The 19,359-nt window shown below is 48.7% G+C and overlaps 1 protein-coding gene across 4 annotated transcripts in view; it reads left to right on the top strand.

The window, feature by feature from the left end:
- The first annotated feature begins 4,249 nt into the window (after positions 1 to 4,249).
- Positions 4,250 to 19,359, top strand: part of INPP5D (inositol polyphosphate-5-phosphatase D) — a 54,813-nt gene continuing 39,703 nt past the window's right edge. For all 4 annotated transcript variants that reach the window (XM_051626690.1, XM_051626689.1, XM_051626688.1 and 1 more), the window contains exons 1-2: positions 4,250 to 4,456; positions 8,908 to 8,971. In XM_051626690.1, the coding sequence (XP_051482650.1) occupies positions 4,323 to 4,456; positions 8,908 to 8,971 (198 nt within the window). In that variant the 5' untranslated portion in view covers positions 4,250 to 4,322. The remainder of the gene's footprint in view (positions 4,457 to 8,907; positions 8,972 to 19,359) is intronic.

Raw genomic sequence — 19,359 nt, 5'->3', positions numbered from 1 at the left:
CGGTGTGACGGTCACAGCACTGCCCTGCTGCCGGCAAGGGGCCCTGGCACAGGAACTGCTGGAGCCCAGGGCAGCCTGCTCCGGCTGGAAGGCTTTCCAATGTAGATGGGTTCTCGGCAGGTTTCTGAAGAAACTGACCCCAGTTTTGGTGAGAGAGGGACTATTCTGAGGCTCTGGTGTGGTCTGAAAGGAGGTGTTGTGCAGTGAGTCGACATGGGACCAGAAATCAGTGGGTACCAAGGGAGATGTGTCAGAACAGAGGGAGCTAGGGAAGGTGTTCCCATGCCTCTGGACAAAAGTCTGTACTTGTCTGCTGTGTGTTCTGTTCTGTGTGTGTGCATATGTGGAATGGCTCCAAGGAAAAGACGGTTTGGTTGCTGTCTTGGTGAAGAAAAATACCTGCATTCCAGAGTGCTCCCTGGGACCATCCCCTCTGGGGATCCCTGGCAGGTCCCGTAGGACCCTTTGTGCTGCCCTGCTCAGCTCTGCAAGTCTCTGCTAGCTCTGAGCCCTCTCCCATGCTTTGTATTGCTGACAGCTTTTGGGAGTAGTGGGAGAAGGGCCCCTGATTTTTTCCAGGGTCCAGCTCTGTTTCAGGGCACCTGGAAGCTGCAGGTACCTGGGGAGTGAAGAGATCTCATGGCCTTCCCAAATGCACCTTGAGTTTGTGGAGCCTTCCTAAGCAGCAGGTCAGTAACACACTGGGCTGGAGCAGCAGAGTGGCTCAGCTAACCAGTACCTCATGGGTATTAAACGTGCTGTTTGGATGTTGGCCAGAGTCTAAATACACTTCATGGCCAATAGCCACCTCATTGCTCTCTACAACTATCTGAGAGGTGATTGTGCTGAGGCAGGTGTTGGCCTCTTCTCCCTGGTGACCAGCGATGGGACAAGAGGAAATGGGGTCAAGTGGTGCCAGGGGAGGTTCAGGCTGGATATTAGGAACAATTTCTTCACAGAAAGAGTGGTGAGGCCTTGGAACAGGCTGCCCAGGGAGGTGGTGGAGGCACCATCTCTGGAGATGTTCAAAAAATGGGTAGATGTGGTGTTTCATAAGATGGTTTAGTGGTTGGGGGTTGTAGGGTGGATGGTTGGACTTGGTGATCTTGAAGATCTTTCCAACCTTGATGATTCTGTGGTGCCTAATGACGGCGTTGCTACATTTAGACTTCAGCAAAGCTAACTGCTGTCCTACAGAATTAACCTCCCTGTCAGGCATACTATGAAATACTTTTGTTTCATTATGTGAAAATGCATGTTTGGGAACTTTCCAACTGGCCAAGCCTGGCAGTGCCCATGCTGCTGCAGTGCCCAGGCTGGACACACCTGGAGGGCTGAACAACATGACAGTGTTTATCCAGTCTGGACAGGCTGGGGAGCTCACAGCCAGCTGGTACAGTAATACCTGGGCATCTATAGCAAGCCCACTTTAGATAAAGTCCTTATAGCCATGTCTGAGAGACAGCTTGGAATAATACCCTCATGTAGGGGAAAACAATGTTTGTTTTGTCCATAGACTGACATAGGGCTGCAGTTTTTCACTATCAAATATCAGAACGTGTCCCAGTAAGTCTAAATGAAATACTGCTGCTGCAGTTACCTAAAAGCTTCTGCTGAGTCTGGGTTGGATTTGCCTGGCAGGTGTACACATCATCCTTTTTTTTTGCAAGAGTAGCTCTTACATGGTGTTCTGTCCCAACTGGAATGACACCAGAGACTATCTGAAGTGCATCCGTGTGGAAACCTTGGGCTGTGCTGGCTACATCTGTAGTACCAGCTGAGATGTAACTGGTGCAGGCTGCTCTCTGCACTCCCACTCTGCGGCAAACACTCCAGCTCCCCTCTAGATAACTTCTCTAATCTCTTCTTCCTCAGATCTACTCGCCAGCCTTCTCCAACACAGGCACGAAGGGAAAGAAAATTATTATTGATGTAAGGATGTGCTGAAGAGCAGTTTCTTGTCTCTGTGCAGGACAGAAATTCCGGCTGTCCTTTGGGAACCAGGTAGTTCAGGATATGCACACACATGTGCTGACCACCCCCACATGCAAGGCCTGGGCTTGCTCCAGCACAGCAGAGTTCACATGCCAGGGTCACGAGAAGTAGAAAAGGCACCATTTCCTCTTCAGGCAGTGTTTGACTGAGCCATGAGGGACCATGGAGCTGCTTGTTAGGGGACAGGGACTCACCTTTGGAGCAGCTGGAGCCGCACTGTGTGTTCTTTTGCGACCAAGAAGTAGGCACAGAAACCAGCCGGTGCGTCTCATTGCCAGAATCATCACATGTATTTGGATCCCATCCTTATGTTTGGTTCTCCAAGTCATGGAGTTATGCGTGGTTGGGCAGGGGATTCACGTGTTGGAAGGAAATAGCAGCAGCTTGCTAAAAACCAGAGTTGGTGGCGGAATGCATGGGAGTTAGTGTTAAGTATCCAGCTAATCAGTGTCAGATGTCTAACCAGGTCTTGTATTTCCTGTGTTACCATGTGTTAACTTTCAGTAGATCAGGAGAAGCTCTACAAACACAGCTGCATTCCAGCAAAACGCATGTTGTGCAAGAGCTCTGTCCACTCTGCCTCAACATATGGGTCTGTGGCATGGAGAGCACTGTGAGGTCAAGCAGTGGTTTGACATTCAGATCTGCATCTGTGCTCCAGGGTAAGAGTCAGAAATCCCAAGGAGCTGGTACAGGTGAGATGAGCAGCACACTAGGGCCAGGCAGAACTGTCAAAGGAGCTGTGGTGGGGCCAACAGGCTTTGTAACCACTCTATAGTTTACAACAGCTTGCAGCTACTGCCCATGCGGAGCCACTTCATGGCACTTGGTGTCTGGCTCCATTTAGGCACCTGAATCTGTGGGAGTTTGGCATCTAAAGGCTCATGTGGATCTGTGTGAAGCTCAGGGCAGGTCCAACTGAGCTAATTTTGGCCTGCAGACAGTGCTTGCTCAGCATGGACAGGAAGCCCTGCACATTGCAACCCTGCACTGCACAGGGCAGTCTGGCCCCTTTTGCAGGGTCCAGTGCTGGCTGCACCATCTTGAGTTGCTGGAGCCCACAGTTTAATCTCGAGGGCTGAGTTTAAATTGGTCACTGCAGAGGAGCTGTCTGGACAACTGAAAACACCAGGAAGGGCAGCAGGGATGTACTTGGTTCACCCTCCATACCCACAGATTCAGGTCTCTCCTGGTTGGGTGCTGGCAGCTCCCTCCTGCCCTGCTGTGTCCAGGCAGTGCTCCCTGCGTGATCCAGGTGCTGTGGGTCCAGCACTTCTGGCTCTGGAGATGAGGGCTGCACAGTGTCTGTGCCTTTCTGGGGACTCTTGCTCTGAACTGGGGGTCCCAGGCAGAGCCTCAGCTCAGCTGCTGCTTGCAGTGATGGCTCCAAGGTGAGTGTGCAGAAGTTCTGCCCTCAAAGGCAGTGTGGTTGGAGGTGCAGGACAGTCAGCTGGGTTTGCCATGCAGGCAGTGCCTCAGTAGCCATTTCCTTGCTGCAAACACGCCGCTCATTGCTCTGCCTGGGATGCAGCACTGAGAGGGGCACAGAACACAGACCAAGGCAGATGTATGGACTAAAAAAAGGGAAGTGAAAACTCCAGTTCTCCCTCCTCTGATGCAGGTTGCCAGAAATGGCTTTTCTCCGTCCCACCTTTGAGGGTTTAGAGTGGGAAAGATCTCTGGATCGGTCTCAGAGTAGCTGACAGGGAGCTTTGGTCACAAATCTCCAGAGCAAATCAGTCTCTATGGCTGTTTCTGTGCATGGAAACACACAGGGGTAACTGATTTCAGGTCTCCTCCTCACACATAGCTGGATGTGAGGACCAGAGAAGGCAGGAATGGGGCAGTTGGTGCTAAGTATCCTAATGCACAGTGTGTTTCTAATCAGTCTGGGATTTAATTATTCACCATGGAGACCTACAGGGGGTAGAACAGACAGGGAAAAGATGAAAATTCAGAGGGTCTGGCAAGGGATTGTAAATGGAATGGCAGGCCACCAAAGCCTGGGAACTGCAGGTGGGGCAGCAGGAGGGGTCCCCAGGTGGGACTTACTGATCTGGAGTGTTGGGACACAAAGGGAGGGAGAGGCAGGGGCCATGGCTGGCTGGTCACTTCAGCTGCAGCATGGTGAGGGAGAGCAGGGCTGCAGGGCCATGTCACGCTGGCTCCCTGAGCTGCCTGGTTGAGGAAGTTGTCTGCAGCCCAGTTTCCTTTCCCTCTCGGTGCTACTGAAACAGGAAGCTGGGGAGCTGAGGCTGCCTGAACGTTACAGGGACACACGGGCAGCGCTGGCAGCTCCTCTGCTGGCATCCAGGCTTCCCTCAGCCATGGATCAGTGCTGGTACCACGGCAATATCACTCGCTCCAGAGCTGAAGACCTGCTCTCCAAAGTAGGCAAGGATGGCAGCTTCCTCGTTCGGGCCAGCGAGTCCATCGCTTCGGCGTACGCACTCTGCGTGCTGTAAGTACAGCTCTCACCCTTTGCTTTGCACGTCACAGCTGCAGGATGGATCGTGGTACCCTCCTGGGCACTCCTCATCCTCTGGTTCAGCCTGTGTTTGACCCACCTGCTTGTGTGGTGCTGTGTCCCACTTGGCAAAAGGCTTGAGATAGTTCCTGGAGCTGAGCGTGCTACGCTTGGAGCAGTGGAGATCCTTCCTCTGGTGCCTCACCGGGTGAATATTTCATGTGGGAAACAGAGGCAAGGAGTGCTGGTGGCCCTGACCCCCAAGCTGGGCTGGGTGTGTGAAGGCAGTGGTCTTTCTGGAGCCAGGAAGAGATTGATGTGAAGGTGAAGTCACCTGGCTGTGCATTGCTGGCAGGGGGGACAGCAGCTCTCTGCTGGGGAGAGATCACAGTCCTCTGCAGGACCCTGCTCTGCTTGTCAGAGAGTTGCTGCTGCCATTATGCAGCAGATTAAGGAAACTTATTTCATCCTTACCCCACATTAAATTCCCAGTTTGCTTTCTTCCTGAAAGTGTATTTCTTAGAGTGGTGAAAGTGATGCTGCTGGTGGCGCGTCTGGTGTGACTGTTTTAGACCAGCTTCTGGTGGGGGAGCTGGGGCTGGGCACTGCTGGGGCTGGCAGGGAGCACGGGTGTGCACCCAGGGCAGGGGCCTTTGTGCCTGCCTTTAGGTGTTGGTCATCACAGGGGAAGAGTTTTGTCTTTCTGGAGAGAACAGGGCAAGAAGGGTGGCTGCAGGTGGATGGCCAGGACAAGCAGGAGATCTGAGGCACAATCATGTTGCACGAGCTGAGGGCCCAAGCTGCAAGTCAGGGAATGTTTTACTAAACCAGGCTGTTGCTTCCGTTGATGTTTTAGTATCACCCCTTTAATTTGCCTTGAACCACTAGATACACAAAATATTTTTACCAGTGATGGTGGGGATTATAGAAAGGGAAGGTGCTGCAAAATTCTCTGCTAACCTGCATTTGCATAAGTTTTTCCATTGTCACAGTTTACGCAGCCAACTTTAAAGTCTTTTGTGACTTGAGAGACATGGGATCGGGAAATAGACCTAATATAATGACCAGGATTTTCTGAACTGGGAGCCAAAGGTTCTTAAACCCATTCTGAGGTGACTAACATGAATGGCTCCATTAAAGCACTGGGGAGCACCCAGCCTGGCCAGCCAGGAGCTGCTGGATCTACAGCATGAGGGGCTGGAGGTCATTGCAGCCCCAGAAGTAACACCCAGGCTGCTGCCAAAGGGCCTAACAAGCTTTTGGCTTGTGCTGCTTTGGTTTGTGAAGAGAAAGGGTTAAAGGTGGTGAATAAGTTTTTCCCTCCGACTGTCATCTTGACAAAACGGCAGCTTTGCTGAAGCCAGAAGCTTCCTCAGAGATGTATCAGTTTCAGCTGTGTCATGGGCTGGAAAGTGTTTGAAGTCTGAGCTCTTCAGTCACTTCTGTTTAAAAAAACAAGAGGCTGGACACAAAGAATGAAGGAGAGAGGGCAGCTGAAAGCCTGGCTGCAAAAGTTTTTCACAAAGGGAGAATTATGTTGAAAGTGAGAAAATGTCAGCTGTGTATAGATAATGAGAACAAAAAAACCCACACAAACATGATTTTTTTTCTGAAAAAGAAGTGTCATATTCTACAAAGCTCTAATATTTATTGGGCAGATCAAAATTCTGCAAAAGCATTTATTATTGTTGTTATTATTATTATTATTATTATTATTATTATTATTATTATTATTATTAATAGAACAAAATAGTGGTTTTCCTGAAGAGCTGCCTTAGTAAAACTGAGTTTATATAAGTATAGACAAGCAGGGGAAGTGTGTTTGCAGGGCCTTGCAGGAGTCCCTCCCCTCCTTGTTTGAAACTTCAGAGCAGCCGTGTCACCTTAGCAGAGAGCTGAGCAGCCCCAGAGGCTGGAGAAGGTCCCTCCCAGCTCTGCTGTCCTCTGCTGCCCCATAAAAGGCAAGAAGCAAAGCCTTTTCCCTCCTCCTCCTCTCTCTGTGCCTGGATCATTTGATCTGCCGCTTTGTTGGCATGAAATGGGCTCTTGAACTTACCTGGAGGGGAATGCCTGGATCCTGAAATCAGGAGCCTGCTCAGGGTCCACAGCTGCCTGCACCATTCAGGACCCTGAGCAGGCTCCTCCAGGGGTTCATCCTCCAGGGGATCTTCTCTTGGCGTGCAAATGGCTGCAGGTTTAGCACTTCTAGAGAAGACCCTCAGAGGCCAGCTGTGGCTTTGGGACCCCTCTCAGAGGATGCTGCCCATGGGGAACTGCTCTCACGGGGCTCTCAGCACCATGCTTACCATGGCAGTCCTCTCTGGGACTTCCAGGTGCTCCCCATGTGCACACCATCACTTATGCATAAAAGCATGTACAGCAGGAAAGGGGCATTGTCCCCATTCCTTCTCTGGTTGGTTGAGAGGACAGGGGAATGACAAAATACTTGGAGACACATTTAAGCTGAGGTTGATGTTGTATTTACCCCCCACAGAGCCAGCCTGAACAATGGTTTGGCAAAGTTGAACTTACACCTGATTTTTAGGAAGGACTTGGAATGTGACAGTAATTGGGACCACATAACTTGACAGTCAGGATGCTGAGGAAAAAAAGCCTAAGGGTAGAAGTGGGGTACAAATCCCAGTCTTTTCCATCCACATGCACCAAATTAAGGGACTGCTAAAGAGGATTCCTGCTTAGGAAGTGCTCCTCCCTGTTCTGTCTTGCCCTACAGCCTTTCTTTCCTCAGTCTTCCACCAATCTTACCTGTTCCAAATTTAAACCTCTTTGCTAGTATTAGGTATGACAGCAGCCTCGCAAGGTCTGTGAGATGGGGCACCTTCTGTGAAGGTAACAAGGAGGTCCTCTTGTGACGCAAGAGCCATTGAGGTGGTTGGTTTATCAGTTTCATAATCTCCACACACACAAATTTTCTCTGATCAGCTGCATGAGCAGTTCTGCTTAGCCCTGTTTGCATATCAGCAGGAGGAAATGGTGTAAGAGAACTGCGTTGACAGATAAAAGCAAACCCTTCCCTGGGGCATGTCCTCATCTGGCGTTGATTGGTGAAATAAGCAGCATTGTGACAATCCAGAGCAGTTGGGGAGCATGTCTTTGACTCCCAGCTCTGTACCAGGTCCCCAGGTGTCTGAATGAGTAGGTGCCTGTGTCTTACATTGCTTGGTAGAGTGGTACTGAGCTCTGGGAACAGTTCTAATTCTTCTGTGTCCTTTGTATTCATGCCACCAAAAGATACACGTTCATATGGATCCATGGCAAAATCCTCCAAACACCTGGAAAAACTCAGCTGTGATTTATGAGCAGTTTCTTTTCATTTCCAATTGCCCTTTGTGTGTCCTGGATAAGGCTGCCTCAAATCCTAGCAATGTCTCTCTCTCTCTCCTCCATGGAGTGCTTCTGAAAGGCACAGGATGAATAGACTCACAACGTAATTCTAAAAGAGATGAGGATGTTTTAATGATCTGCCTGATGTCCCATGGCTGGGGGTTGACCTCAGTGCACATGTCATGACAATCCCACAGTGTTCCAGTTGCAGCCAAGGAAGGGCTTGAAACTAGCATTGTTTGCAAGCTTAAAGCCATAATATTGTGTGTTTTAAGTGGGTGCTTTGCAGGTGACTTAAAAGATCTGATCAATCTGTTATTCACTTGGGAGAAAGATAACAAAAAAAAAATGTTTTTAGTCAAGCCTTCTTGGGCCAGCTCCATAAAGCTCAGCAGCTGCTGAGGGAGGTCATGACCTTCGGCTCCTGCGTTCTGATGTGGTCCTCCCCTGGGCAGAGGACTCCTCCACCCCCCTTAAATAAGAATCAAATTTAATTTAGCTGGGACACAATGTTCCTTATGGCTGATCTACAGATGCACATGTATAGTGTGCATCCACACCAGGATGGTGAGGTGGGGTTTCCATGAGGCTGTTGTTCAGGATTTGTGTGTGTGTGGCTACCAACCTGCTGTCTTCCTGTGATCTACCTGAAATCTAGTGTTTGTTTTTTCCACTACAAGTCGATGCACATACTCACCACCCTTTGGTTTACTCACTCCTTGCTGATTTTGGCCCTGTGTCTTTCGGATTTCTGCTTGTTCATTCCTTCCTGAGACACCCACACTACTGACAGCTAGAGCCATTTGGTGTTTTCTTTCTTTCCAGCCAGAAGAAGAGTTGAGTAACTCACTCTGAGGCTGATGCTGATATCACTTTCTGCAGTGACATCTGCAAACATGTCTCAGTGACCAGGAGCACTTCAGGTTTGTGTTAGTTCACAGACTCTGGGGAAAGAAATAAAGAGAAATGTTTTAAACCCTTGTGCATGAAGCCATCTGTGTGTCTTGGGATCTTCTGATACCTTTTCTCATGGGGAGGGGTGCCACGGTGTGATTCCCTTCTGGAGATGGTCTAACCATAACTCCTCTGATCTGTTCCAGGTTCCGGAATTGCGTTTACACCTACCGAATTCTGCCTGATAAAGAAAAGAAGCTAATTGTCCAGGTAAGCTGTGCTGGGTACCATCCCACAAAGGTGCACCTAAGGCTGCTCACTGTTTTTTTTCAAAGTAGTCCTAACACCAAGAGAAAAAGGATATATGGAGTTTAGCTAATGCCCTTGGCCAGCCCAGCACTAGTCTCCAGTCCACTGCTACAGAGATTTCAGTCTCTGAGCTGCTGTCATGGCCCTTGGCAAGCTCTTCAACATGTGTGCCCCAGCTCAGTGGCACTGCTGTGTTTTAAGTAGTTGAGAACCTCAGCCTGAGGAATATCTTTCCCTCTGAAGCCACATCAGGGATCTTTTCAGTCCAAAATGGCATCACGATTTATCTACACCTGGAGAAGGTGAATTGAGTTGTGGTCTCAGCATCCAGAAGATGCCTGGATTGAGGGCAGGAGTTTCAGACATTCCATTTATTCCTATTCTGCTTTAGGACCCTGAATAGGCTGCTTCCCTTTCCTGTACTACCTCTCAGCCCTTGTTTTCTCGATATAGATAATGAAGCTTGGGGTGGGGAGGGAGGCCTGGGCTCTTACAGCCCCAAGAAGTGGGCAGGCAGTGGGGACTGTCACCTATCCATCCTCTCAGCACAGCCCACAATGCATGGACTTTCCCTAAAAAAACGAAATAAGAATGCCTATGCTACCCACTTGCCTCAGGCTGAAGTTCTGAGGTTCTATCTGGTGGGTCTGCATTTGTTCCTTCCTAGATCAGATGGCAATTAGCTTTCCACACTATCAACAGAGATTTCTACCAACTCCGCGTGCAGTTCACACAGCTCATGTGAACCACGTTGCTTCTGTATTTCCTCATGTGCTTCAGGGGCATCAGTTTTTCTTTGAGATCTGCACCAAAAAGGCAGCATATCCAGAGTGATCAGGTTAGTGAGGACAGCTGGGTGCTGGCAGGTTTCTTTTGGCTGTGGGCTGTTGATAAGAACTGTGGATTGTGTGTCCTGGGTGTCCACACACAGCCTGGCTCCCCCGAGATCCCCTTTTGGGTGACTCAGGCTTGGGCTGCTCTCAGGAGCCCCACTCGGCACAAACACAGCTGTATGGTCACCAAGGCCACAGGGCTATGTGCCCAGGGCCAGCCACCAGCACAGGGTTCCAGATGGTCTCACCAGCTCCAGCTGCCATCCCCAGAGCTGTTGGGATATCTCTGCCTCGCTTGCCACAGCACTTCTGTTTCCTGTTTAGCAGCAGGACACCTGCTCCACAGCATGTGCTGCAGGCTACTTGTGGTAATATTCCATTTTCCCCCACCAGCTGATGGATCTCAGTCTTACTGTCCTCAGTGATGTGTTTTGGCATATTGGTGTCATGATGTAAGTCCAGAAGGTGACATGGTGTTTAGCTTTATTTGCAGAACCCAGAGCAGCTGCTGAGATCAGGTTCCTACCATGCCAGATAGCTCACCAGGGAGACATCCCAGGCAGGGTGAGTGCTGGGGACACCCAAGCCACAGGTACAATAGTGCAAGTCCCACAACAGCTCTGTGGCAGAGCCACGAAGGGAGCCAGGCCCTGCTAATGATGTCCTTGCTGCTTGCAGGCGCACTGTGGTGAGGAAGGCAGCCTGTGAATCCTGACTTGCAGTGGCTTGGGGTACCAGTTTGGCAGCTGCTTTGCCATTTAGAAACAAGCACAGAAATGATCATATGTTGGTTTCCCACCAGAGGAAGAAAGGAAGGTCAGGGTTACCTGCAGAAGCAGCTCCATCCCCCACGCTTTGCCCTAATGTGCCCGGGATGGGTCTGTGCAGCCCGGCCAAGGGTGTTGTTCTTGTTGTTTGGGTGGGTTGTATTGTTTGGGTGAGTGGGTTGTGTTGTTTGGGTGGGTTGTGTTGTTTGGGTGACTGGGTTGTATTGTTTGGGTGAGTGGGTTGTGTTGTTTGGGTGGGTTGTGTTGTTTGGGTGACTGGGTTGTGTTGTTTGGGTGGGTTGTGTTGTTTCCCCCCTTGGTGGATGGTTGGACTAGGTGATCTTAGAGGTATTTTCCAATTGTGACAATTCTCTGATTCTGTGAAATATGATCTAGCCAAACATCTTACAAACCCAAACCAGTCTGTAAGATTCTCCTGGGATTTGTGCTGTGAGTGTGAGGGATTTCTCCTGTTTATATATAGTGGGATGCAGAGGGGCTGTGGTGGAATACCTTTGGGTGCTGGATCGCCAGGAGATGTAGGTCGCACGTCAGGAGTAGGCTAAATAAAGCGTGTTGTTAACTCTTGGTTTGAAGCCACACCACCTCATGGTTTTGCTGCTTGATTCCAGTTTGGTGGGAGAGGCAGAAGGACTGGCTGCTTCTGGAAAGAGAGAGACACAGGGAGAGTTGTTAACTGAGGCTCAGCAAAACATTTCCACAGCGTTGGCTGCAGTTCCTGGCCACACTTTTCTGGTTGGTTGTCTGTTGACTTTTGGAAAAAAAACAAAACAAAACTATTTCATGTGTATGAAAAGATCAGATTTTTGAAAGGAATAGTTGGCCTGGGCAAGGGTGTAAAAGGGTTGAACAGGAAGGAGTTTTGACTGTTTAAAAAAAAACACTAAAAGAGAAAGAGTCTGCTAACCCTATGGAATTAGATCAGGTGTTAAAGCAGCAATCAGTAGATTCTTCTCATTTCTGGATTTAAAGAAAGAAAGGGAAAAAAAAGACATAAGAAAGATTCAGTACTAAATCCTGAGATTAGCCTGTATTAGTGACAAATTTGGGCCCTGGTGGTGCAATGTGACCTTTCATGCCTGCACAGTGCCTCTTCCTGAAGCTAGCAAACTTGTCTTCCTGCCCAGATCTGGGCTGTTGTCTGTCAGGCATTTGCATGATGACATCAGGTTCAGGAGATGTGCAATATCACAGCTACAGGCACAGCATTTCTGACATGACAGCTCTCCCTCTGTCACTCTGTGAAAGTTCAACTTTAAAGTTGCTTCACTTTTTTTTTTTTTTTTTTAATCTGTGAGAGCAGATTTCATTTCTCTATTTTGTAAGTAGAGCCTAGTCCAGCACTAGGGGAGTGATACTCAGTGTCGTTTTTCTGCATGGTTAAATCAACTGTTGAAGCACAGGTAACAAAAAAAAAGAGAGAAGTGCATATTTTTGCATTCAGGGGTGCATACTTTTGCATTCAGGCTGAAGAAAAAAAAAACATTTGCATATGTCCTTGCAGCATTTTATGGCATGCTCTGTGATCTGCTCTTTGGCTTCTGCATCTGCAGCAGCTGTAGAGCAGGTAGCATGGCCAGGAACTCCTCCTGCCTGCCAGATCTGGAATCAAACTGGTATGCCCCCAGAACACACCAGGGGTTACAGCCATGGGCTTTTTTCTTTAAACACAAATATAAACAATTTTTTTCTTTCTTTTCTGCGACTACTGAATTTTTCTCCTTCCATGACTTGAGACTTAAAAACACACGCCAAAAAAAATAAATCCATGGCTTGGATGAATCAACCTTGCATACTGCTGATGAAAACTTATTTCAGGAAGGGGGGGAGGAGTAAGAAAACCCCCTTGAAACACAGGCTTTGTAACAGTGAGTAGAGATCTTTGTCCTCACGGTGAGAACAATTAGTCATCAGTATATGTCTCTTAGCCTGCAGACTCTCAATGTAGTAAAACATTGAGAAGCTGAGGCAGGAAGAAAGGGCAAAAAACAGTAACAGAGATCCAGGAGCAGGGGCATGAGGCTGAAAATCAGCTTCCCCTGGGTTAGCTTGCTGCAGGTCACAGCTGGGGTGCTTCTCTTTCTTCTCCATAAAAACAAACATGATTTTCCATTGCTCAAATGGGGAGGCAGAATTAATGTGGAGTTGGTGAAGGTTTGGGGACAAGCTGAGTGTAACAGTGTCTGTGCAAAGAGGGGTGGAGCAGCAGAGGAGTCCTTGGCAATCACTAAACACTAGAGGCAAACCAAAGACACTGTACTCTCTAAGCCAGGTATCTATGGTCAGTTCTTGCCATCCAGATTCACAGAAGACAACTCTTTCCCATTCTGTCACTTAAAGCATCTCATTTATGCAACTGAATTGTCAGTATTACCCTCATCACTGCACAGTCTGGATTCCTTGGGAAATTGTAGCGTCTCTTTAACAAGGGGAAGTACTCTTGTACCCATTTCACAAATGGGAACTCAGTCCCAGCCTGAGAATTGGGTGATCAAAATTAATTTGCAATAGCTGTCCCTTGCTTGCCTTACCAGATCAGAGAATGTGGGATGGTGCATCAAGTGTTCATCCCTCCTCAGCTAAGATGTCCACTCACAGCTGTCATGTCCTCAAAGCTGAGCCATTATCTCCATAGTCAGTGGGGAAGAACCGTTTCCAAGCTGAGTGGGCTAAATTGTCCATGGCAGGTCATGTCCCTCTCTGTTGCCTGAAGAGAAGCCCTCAGGCTGCCAGACTTGGCAGGCTGCGGTCGGGTTTCCCAATGCAGCTGACTCCTGTTCACAGCAAGAACGCGCCGAGGTCAAAAGCTGCTGTTGAAAACCTGTGTTACTGCCTCTGCCTGATGCTTCACCCTCTATTGCCTTCACATGCTGCCAATTTAAAAAGCAATTGTCCAAAGGACAAGCTGCCTCGTGTGAGGGTGCTCCTAATAGGTGGTGAGAAGGCAGAGGACACTGGTGTTGGCTGGTCAGCGCGTACAGATGGTACGGGGTCCTGTGGTGCCATTGCTGACCCCCCCGCCCCCACAGAGCTCTGGTTCATCTCAGCCAGGAGCTCACAGCTCCTGTTATCTGTGTTATCTGATGGCTGTTTGGCAATCTAGCTGCAGTGCAGGCAGTCATTTCTCAGTGGCAGCAAGATTACATCTCAGTTTATGCCTGTACTCTTTCAGATAACGCTTCATGGGTCTTTCGTAGGATCAGGCACCTCCCTTGTGCCATTCCATGCAGAGGCTGGGGAGATATCCTGATGGACAGAGGGCAGCTTTGCACAGACAGGGCTGCCACCAGAGGCCTTTGGTGAAAGCCACAGAGAGAGAAAGCCAGCCTAGCATTTACGGGAGCAGCTTTAGCTTGTTGAGAAAGGTGGAGTCTCCTCAGGAAACTGGGGCATCTGCAGAGCAGGCTTTAGTAGTTCAGTGCCACAGACAGGTTTGCTAGCCATGTGCTGCATCCCCCTGTGCTGGGCACAGCCTGGCCTGAGGTTGAGGAGGGTGCAGCCTGCCAGTCCTTGCCTGTGCTGCTTTAGCTCAGTCCTGTCACCCATTCTGTGACCCAGAACTTCAACATGTTTGTCCACCAGCCCAGGGCTCAGCCTCACTGATCACTGCTGCTTCCTTCTGCTAAGGGTGCTCCTGCCCTCTCCTTCTTGCCAGCCTGTTGTTGCTGTGGTTTTACTCTTCAAGTACCCTTCAGTCTGCTCTTCCACTCACACCAGTGCCAGAGCTCTGGCCTCAACTGGCCTTGAAATGCTGTGGGCTGCTGAACACCAAGGCTCCAGTTACCCGCCAGGGTGTGTGTACTTTCGGGCTGCCCTGCAGGACAGGGCAGAGGCTGAGCTTGGCTTCAGCAGCAGTAGGAATCACTTCACATTTTCAAGCAAACTGGAAAAATAGAAATTAAAAAAAAAAGAGCATTCGGATCAAATGTTTTGGTTTGATTTTGAACTTTTTACTCTTCATCACAGTGTTGCCAGGGTGTTGAAATATTATTTCACATGGAAAAACTGTATCATCCTTTTGAAAAAGTCCAGATAAGCGATTTCAAACTTGTCACCCTTTTTTTTTTAATTAATGGGGTAGAGGGAGGTTGAATGAAGACCATGCCTTACACAGCACATGCTGCAGACCCCTGAATTGTTATTATTAAACTTTTAAAATTTATTTTCTTTGAGCAAAACTGCTTGCCCAGCTGCAGAGTCTGGCAGTGTCTGAGGATTGCTGCATTGTGAGGAGGAGCTGCGAGAAGCTGCCGCCTTCTCACGCTGCGTAAGAGGCTGCGCTACAGTGTGGAAAACATGAGTATTTTGAAAGTCACTGCCTGTCATCTTTCCGTTTCACCTTCCTGGGCTGTCCTGGCTGCCCAGCTCCCCAGCAGAAAGCAGCAGTGTGGGTGAACATGGCAGACATTAATTCTGCAGCTCCAGTGCCAGATCATGATCCCTGTCAGCACAAGCACCGTTGGGAGTCCTGCTGAAATTCGCTGTTGCTGCAGGGCTTTTTTTTAAATTACTTGTATTTATACTTATACTTACTACTTGTTGCAAAGGGAGGGGCTGACCCTGTTTACTTGTAGGTTTTCCTGATCAGCTGGCTTTTTTTTTTTTTTCCTTCTTTTTTTCTGGTAACTTTTTGCAGTGTGGCAGGCGGCTGCGAGCACAGTAAAGCAGTGCTGGGCAGCAGGCAGGGCAGCAGGCAGGGCAGGGCAGCAGGCAGGGCAGGGCAGCAGGTAGCAGGCAGGCAGGGCAGCAGGCAGGGCAGGGCAGCAGGCAGGGCAGGGCAGCAGGTAGCAGGCAGGGCAGCAGGCAGGGCAGCAGGCAGCAGGCAGAGCTATGCCTCACTCCCTCAGGTGACACTGGAGCTGGAGGTTACCCTGCACTCGCAGCAGTGACCTTCAGAAGGTAGGAGAGCCCATAAATACTGCATGTAGTAGAGTTTCAGCAGGAAACCCTCTTAGCCACCAGGCTTCTAGAAACACATGTTGGGGGAAACATCTGGATTTGTGCTCTGGCTGCCTATGGGTTGGCTAAATAGGCCAGAAAGAGTGAGACCTGTCCCAGGACAGGCAAGGTGTCCAGGGGGAGGGCTCGGCAGGACTGTCCCTGCCCCTCAGCAGAACTTGGTCTGGCTTCTATTCCTGAGATGTCCAGGGTGGAACTCAGTGCAGAAGCTTCCTCTGGTGCTAACCTGCTCCCAGGGTGCAGAGCTACATCTGCCTGGTGGTTCTGCCAGCACCATCTGATAACAGCATGAGTTTAGGTCAGTTCCTCATTCCTGGTGTCACTGCTGTTGTCACCAATGTCAGAGGCAGTGTCTGGTAGGGGCAGGTGCAGTGCCAAGTCCTTTGTGACACCTTTGCAGAGAGAGGCAAGGATGTTGTCCCCCTCTTTGACCCTGACACCTGTGGCCAGCAGAAGGTTTTCTGTGGTAAGGACTTTGTGATTGGCCTGATCTATTAATATCTGACAAAACCATCCTACTAGGAAATGGCACTTGAGCTGGTTCCAGTGGAGAATAATGCAAAGTAAGGTCTTTTGGGTGATGCCAAGACACTCACAACGTTGCAGCCACTTACCCCTTCTCTTCAGCAGCTGTGTAAGGATTTTGTACTTGCTCCAAGTCAAAACCTCCTGGTGTGCAGGAACAGATGCTGTGCCTCACACTGACTTGCAGCAACAATTAGTGCCAAGGGTTTAATTTCTTTTGCCCAAGGTACTCCCAACCTAAGTGATTCTGTAATTCTAGGGGCTGAGGCATAATTAGTTGATTACTTTTCTTGGACAGAAACAAGGGACAAGTGAGCAACCAGAGAGTAATTAGGAGCAATGTCTCAAAAAGTGGTTGGGGAAACACATTTCTAGTGTGCCCAAATACAGAATTTAATTATAGTGAGCTTCATTTTATTACTGAAAGTGGTAAATATTCCAATTTTAATATTTTCCAATATAAGTTAATGTTGATTTAAATCAGTTTGTAGTCTTTACATGTAGGACTGAAAATAATTTGAAGTCAGGGCTTAGCAAAATCTGTGTGTTTCATATTTCTGCAAACTATCCAGATCTGTTTACACAAGGAAAATTTGTTGCATCTGAGTTAGGAATAAATGTAATGCATTACACAAGTTCTGAAAAACAGAAAGAAGCAGCATTTAATAAGAGAACTAGGTACTTCCTGAAACAGGCACATTCCTGCTGCCGAATCTCTCGGTATACAAACTTCTTCATACAAACAAACCATATCCAGCTTTTGTCTAGCCTGAACCCTTTCAGAATGTTTCCAGTTTCCTGAAAATATATTTTTAAAATGTTGAGAGAAAATGGCTTAAATCAGGTTAAAGTGATACTATTGGTTTGTTTCTTGAGCTTCCAAAAATGAAATCAGGTATTTGAAAGCTAATGCATGCCATGCAGTGAATCTCTCCTCCTTTTACCTGGATGTGGTTTTGTCATGGTTTGGACCCAACATAACCCATCCCTCCCTTCTTCCCAGGCCCAAATCACTTTGATCCCCATTTCTCTCCCTCCTTCCCCCCAGCAACACAGGGGGATGGGGTTTAGAGTCAGTTCATAGGCTGGTGGTTCCTGCTGCTCCTTCCTCCTCAGGAAGAAGGATTCCTCACAGTCCTGCCCTGCTTCCCCACGGGCAGGGGACTTCCCCCATGGCAGAGTCCTCCACCAACCTCTCCTCCACAAGTCCTTCCCACCAGCCCCGGAGCTGCTCCAGCGCTGCCCAGAGTCACGGGGGCTTCGGGAACAGGCACCTCCCCTGGCCCGGGGGCTTCCACAGCTGCACCATCCCAGCCCACTGGCAGCAAATCCTCTGGCCACAAAATCCAAGTCCACTGGCCAAGTTCACCCCTCCTCGCGACCCCAGAGAATGTTCCACCACGATCCTCCACGAGTGCAGGGGCACAGCTGCCATCTCACCATGGGCTGCAGGGAAACTTCTGCTTGGGCACCTTCCTCCCCTTCTTCCTCACCAACCACCAGCACAACTCTCCTTCCCCTGCACAGATCTTTTTTTTTTTCTTTAAGTGCTCCTCTGTTCAGGTGTTACATCCCTTCTTGCGTATGTTCATGGCAGAGGTTCATCTGTTGTCCCTCTGATGGCTCCTTGGCTGGTTTGGAGCAGGGGCAGCTTCTCAGCTTCTTACCAGAGTCCCCCCTGGGGCCCTTCCTCCACTACCAAAAAACCCACCAAACCAAAACAGATTTCAGATAAAATTTCACTCCAAAGAGTGAAATGACAAAGAATGTCATCCATTTCTCTTACAGTTTGCCTCCAGTCATGTGTTCTGTCATGAAGCCTTGTCACACTTCAACAATTGAAGGCAGCAAACCAGCAATCCTCACTGAGTGTACAGAAGCAACTTCCAGGTGCTGCCAAAGACTTTCAGATTCAGAAGATAAAGATTAGGGCTGTTGAACAGTAGCCAGTTTAACAATTACTGCTTTAGAAGAGTAATTGTTTCACCATATGAACCCTTGGCAAGGCTGCATCCCAGGCAGCTCTGCCCCGGGTCTTCCCATCCTGCTGGGAGAGCTCGAGGGCACAAACCATGGAGCTGACTCTGGCCACACAACTGGGGCAGAGACCTTGGCTGGGGAACAGAAATCAGCAGCCTGGAGGTCATGGGAGCCTCAGCCTCCAATGACACAGAAACTTTCTCCAGCAGCAAATGAACTTTAGGAAGTCCCTGCCCTCCTGTCACACCCTACAAACATTTCCATCCCAAACCAACCAATTATGTGGGCAGGTTTTAAAGGGATGGGTAGTAGCGTCTGCTCTGAGAACTATAAGAAGGGTTTAGTTAAATACACTTTATAGTTTTTGAGAGGCCTGATTGAGATGGGCACCTTGCAGGCACATACCTCAGCATCTCCAGGAGCAGTAAAATGGAAATTCTCCTGAAATTCTAAACCTTTTCTGGCTAATAAGGAAAAATAATTGAAAAGCTATGCAACCAACATTATCAACAGGAAAATATTCTCCCTTTTTAGTAACTTGATGTATGTTAGCTTTAATATTATCAATCACATAGCCTTTAGATCATGTGATTGTCATATCCTTTTTATATTTTATATTTCCCAAAACTTCTGATGTGGCTTCATAGATTAATTTAAAGTATTTTGGAAGCTGTCAGACTATTCCCCTTTCAGCAGTATTTTATTACTTCTGTGCTTTGAGGCATGATGGATCACAGAGAAAAGTACTTGTTTTGCAGGCAAGTCTTGCATTGCTTTCTCAAATAAATGTTGGTGGTATATGGTGGTATATGAGGCTTTTTGTCCCGATCACTTGGGAGAGGAATGAGTCTTGAAAAACATAGTTACTGGATTGTTTGCAGTGAGTCTTGTGGCAAATATCACCCTCTGTACAAAAGTGATTCCTGGCCTTGTTACTGCCAGGGTGATGCCCTTCCTAATTTAGAGATGTGCCTTGGTTTGGTGAGGAGGTCTCATCACAGGCTGCATCCCCCAGACAGGGATGTAAATCCCCTGGCAGGTCACAAGTAAGACTGGGGCTCCAGTTGAATCCTGGCATGGAGGGCTCCCTGTCCTCTCTCCACCTGGCTGATGACCTAGAAGATGGGGAATGATGGCAGGCAAAAGAGGTGGAGCAGGTGAGGCCACACCTGGAGTAGAGAGTTCAGTTCTGGGTACCTCAATACAGGAAAGACATGGAGCTGCTGGAGCAGGTCCAAAGAAGGGCAACGAAGATGGTGAAGGG

Source organism: Apus apus, chromosome 8, assembly GCF_020740795.1.
Source record: "Apus apus isolate bApuApu2 chromosome 8, bApuApu2.pri.cur, whole genome shotgun sequence".
Classification (NCBI taxonomy): Eukaryota; Metazoa; Chordata; class Aves; order Apodiformes; family Apodidae; genus Apus; species Apus apus.
The sequence above is the reverse complement of the archived record's forward strand: the minus strand, read 5'-3'. Positions and strand labels throughout refer to the sequence as shown.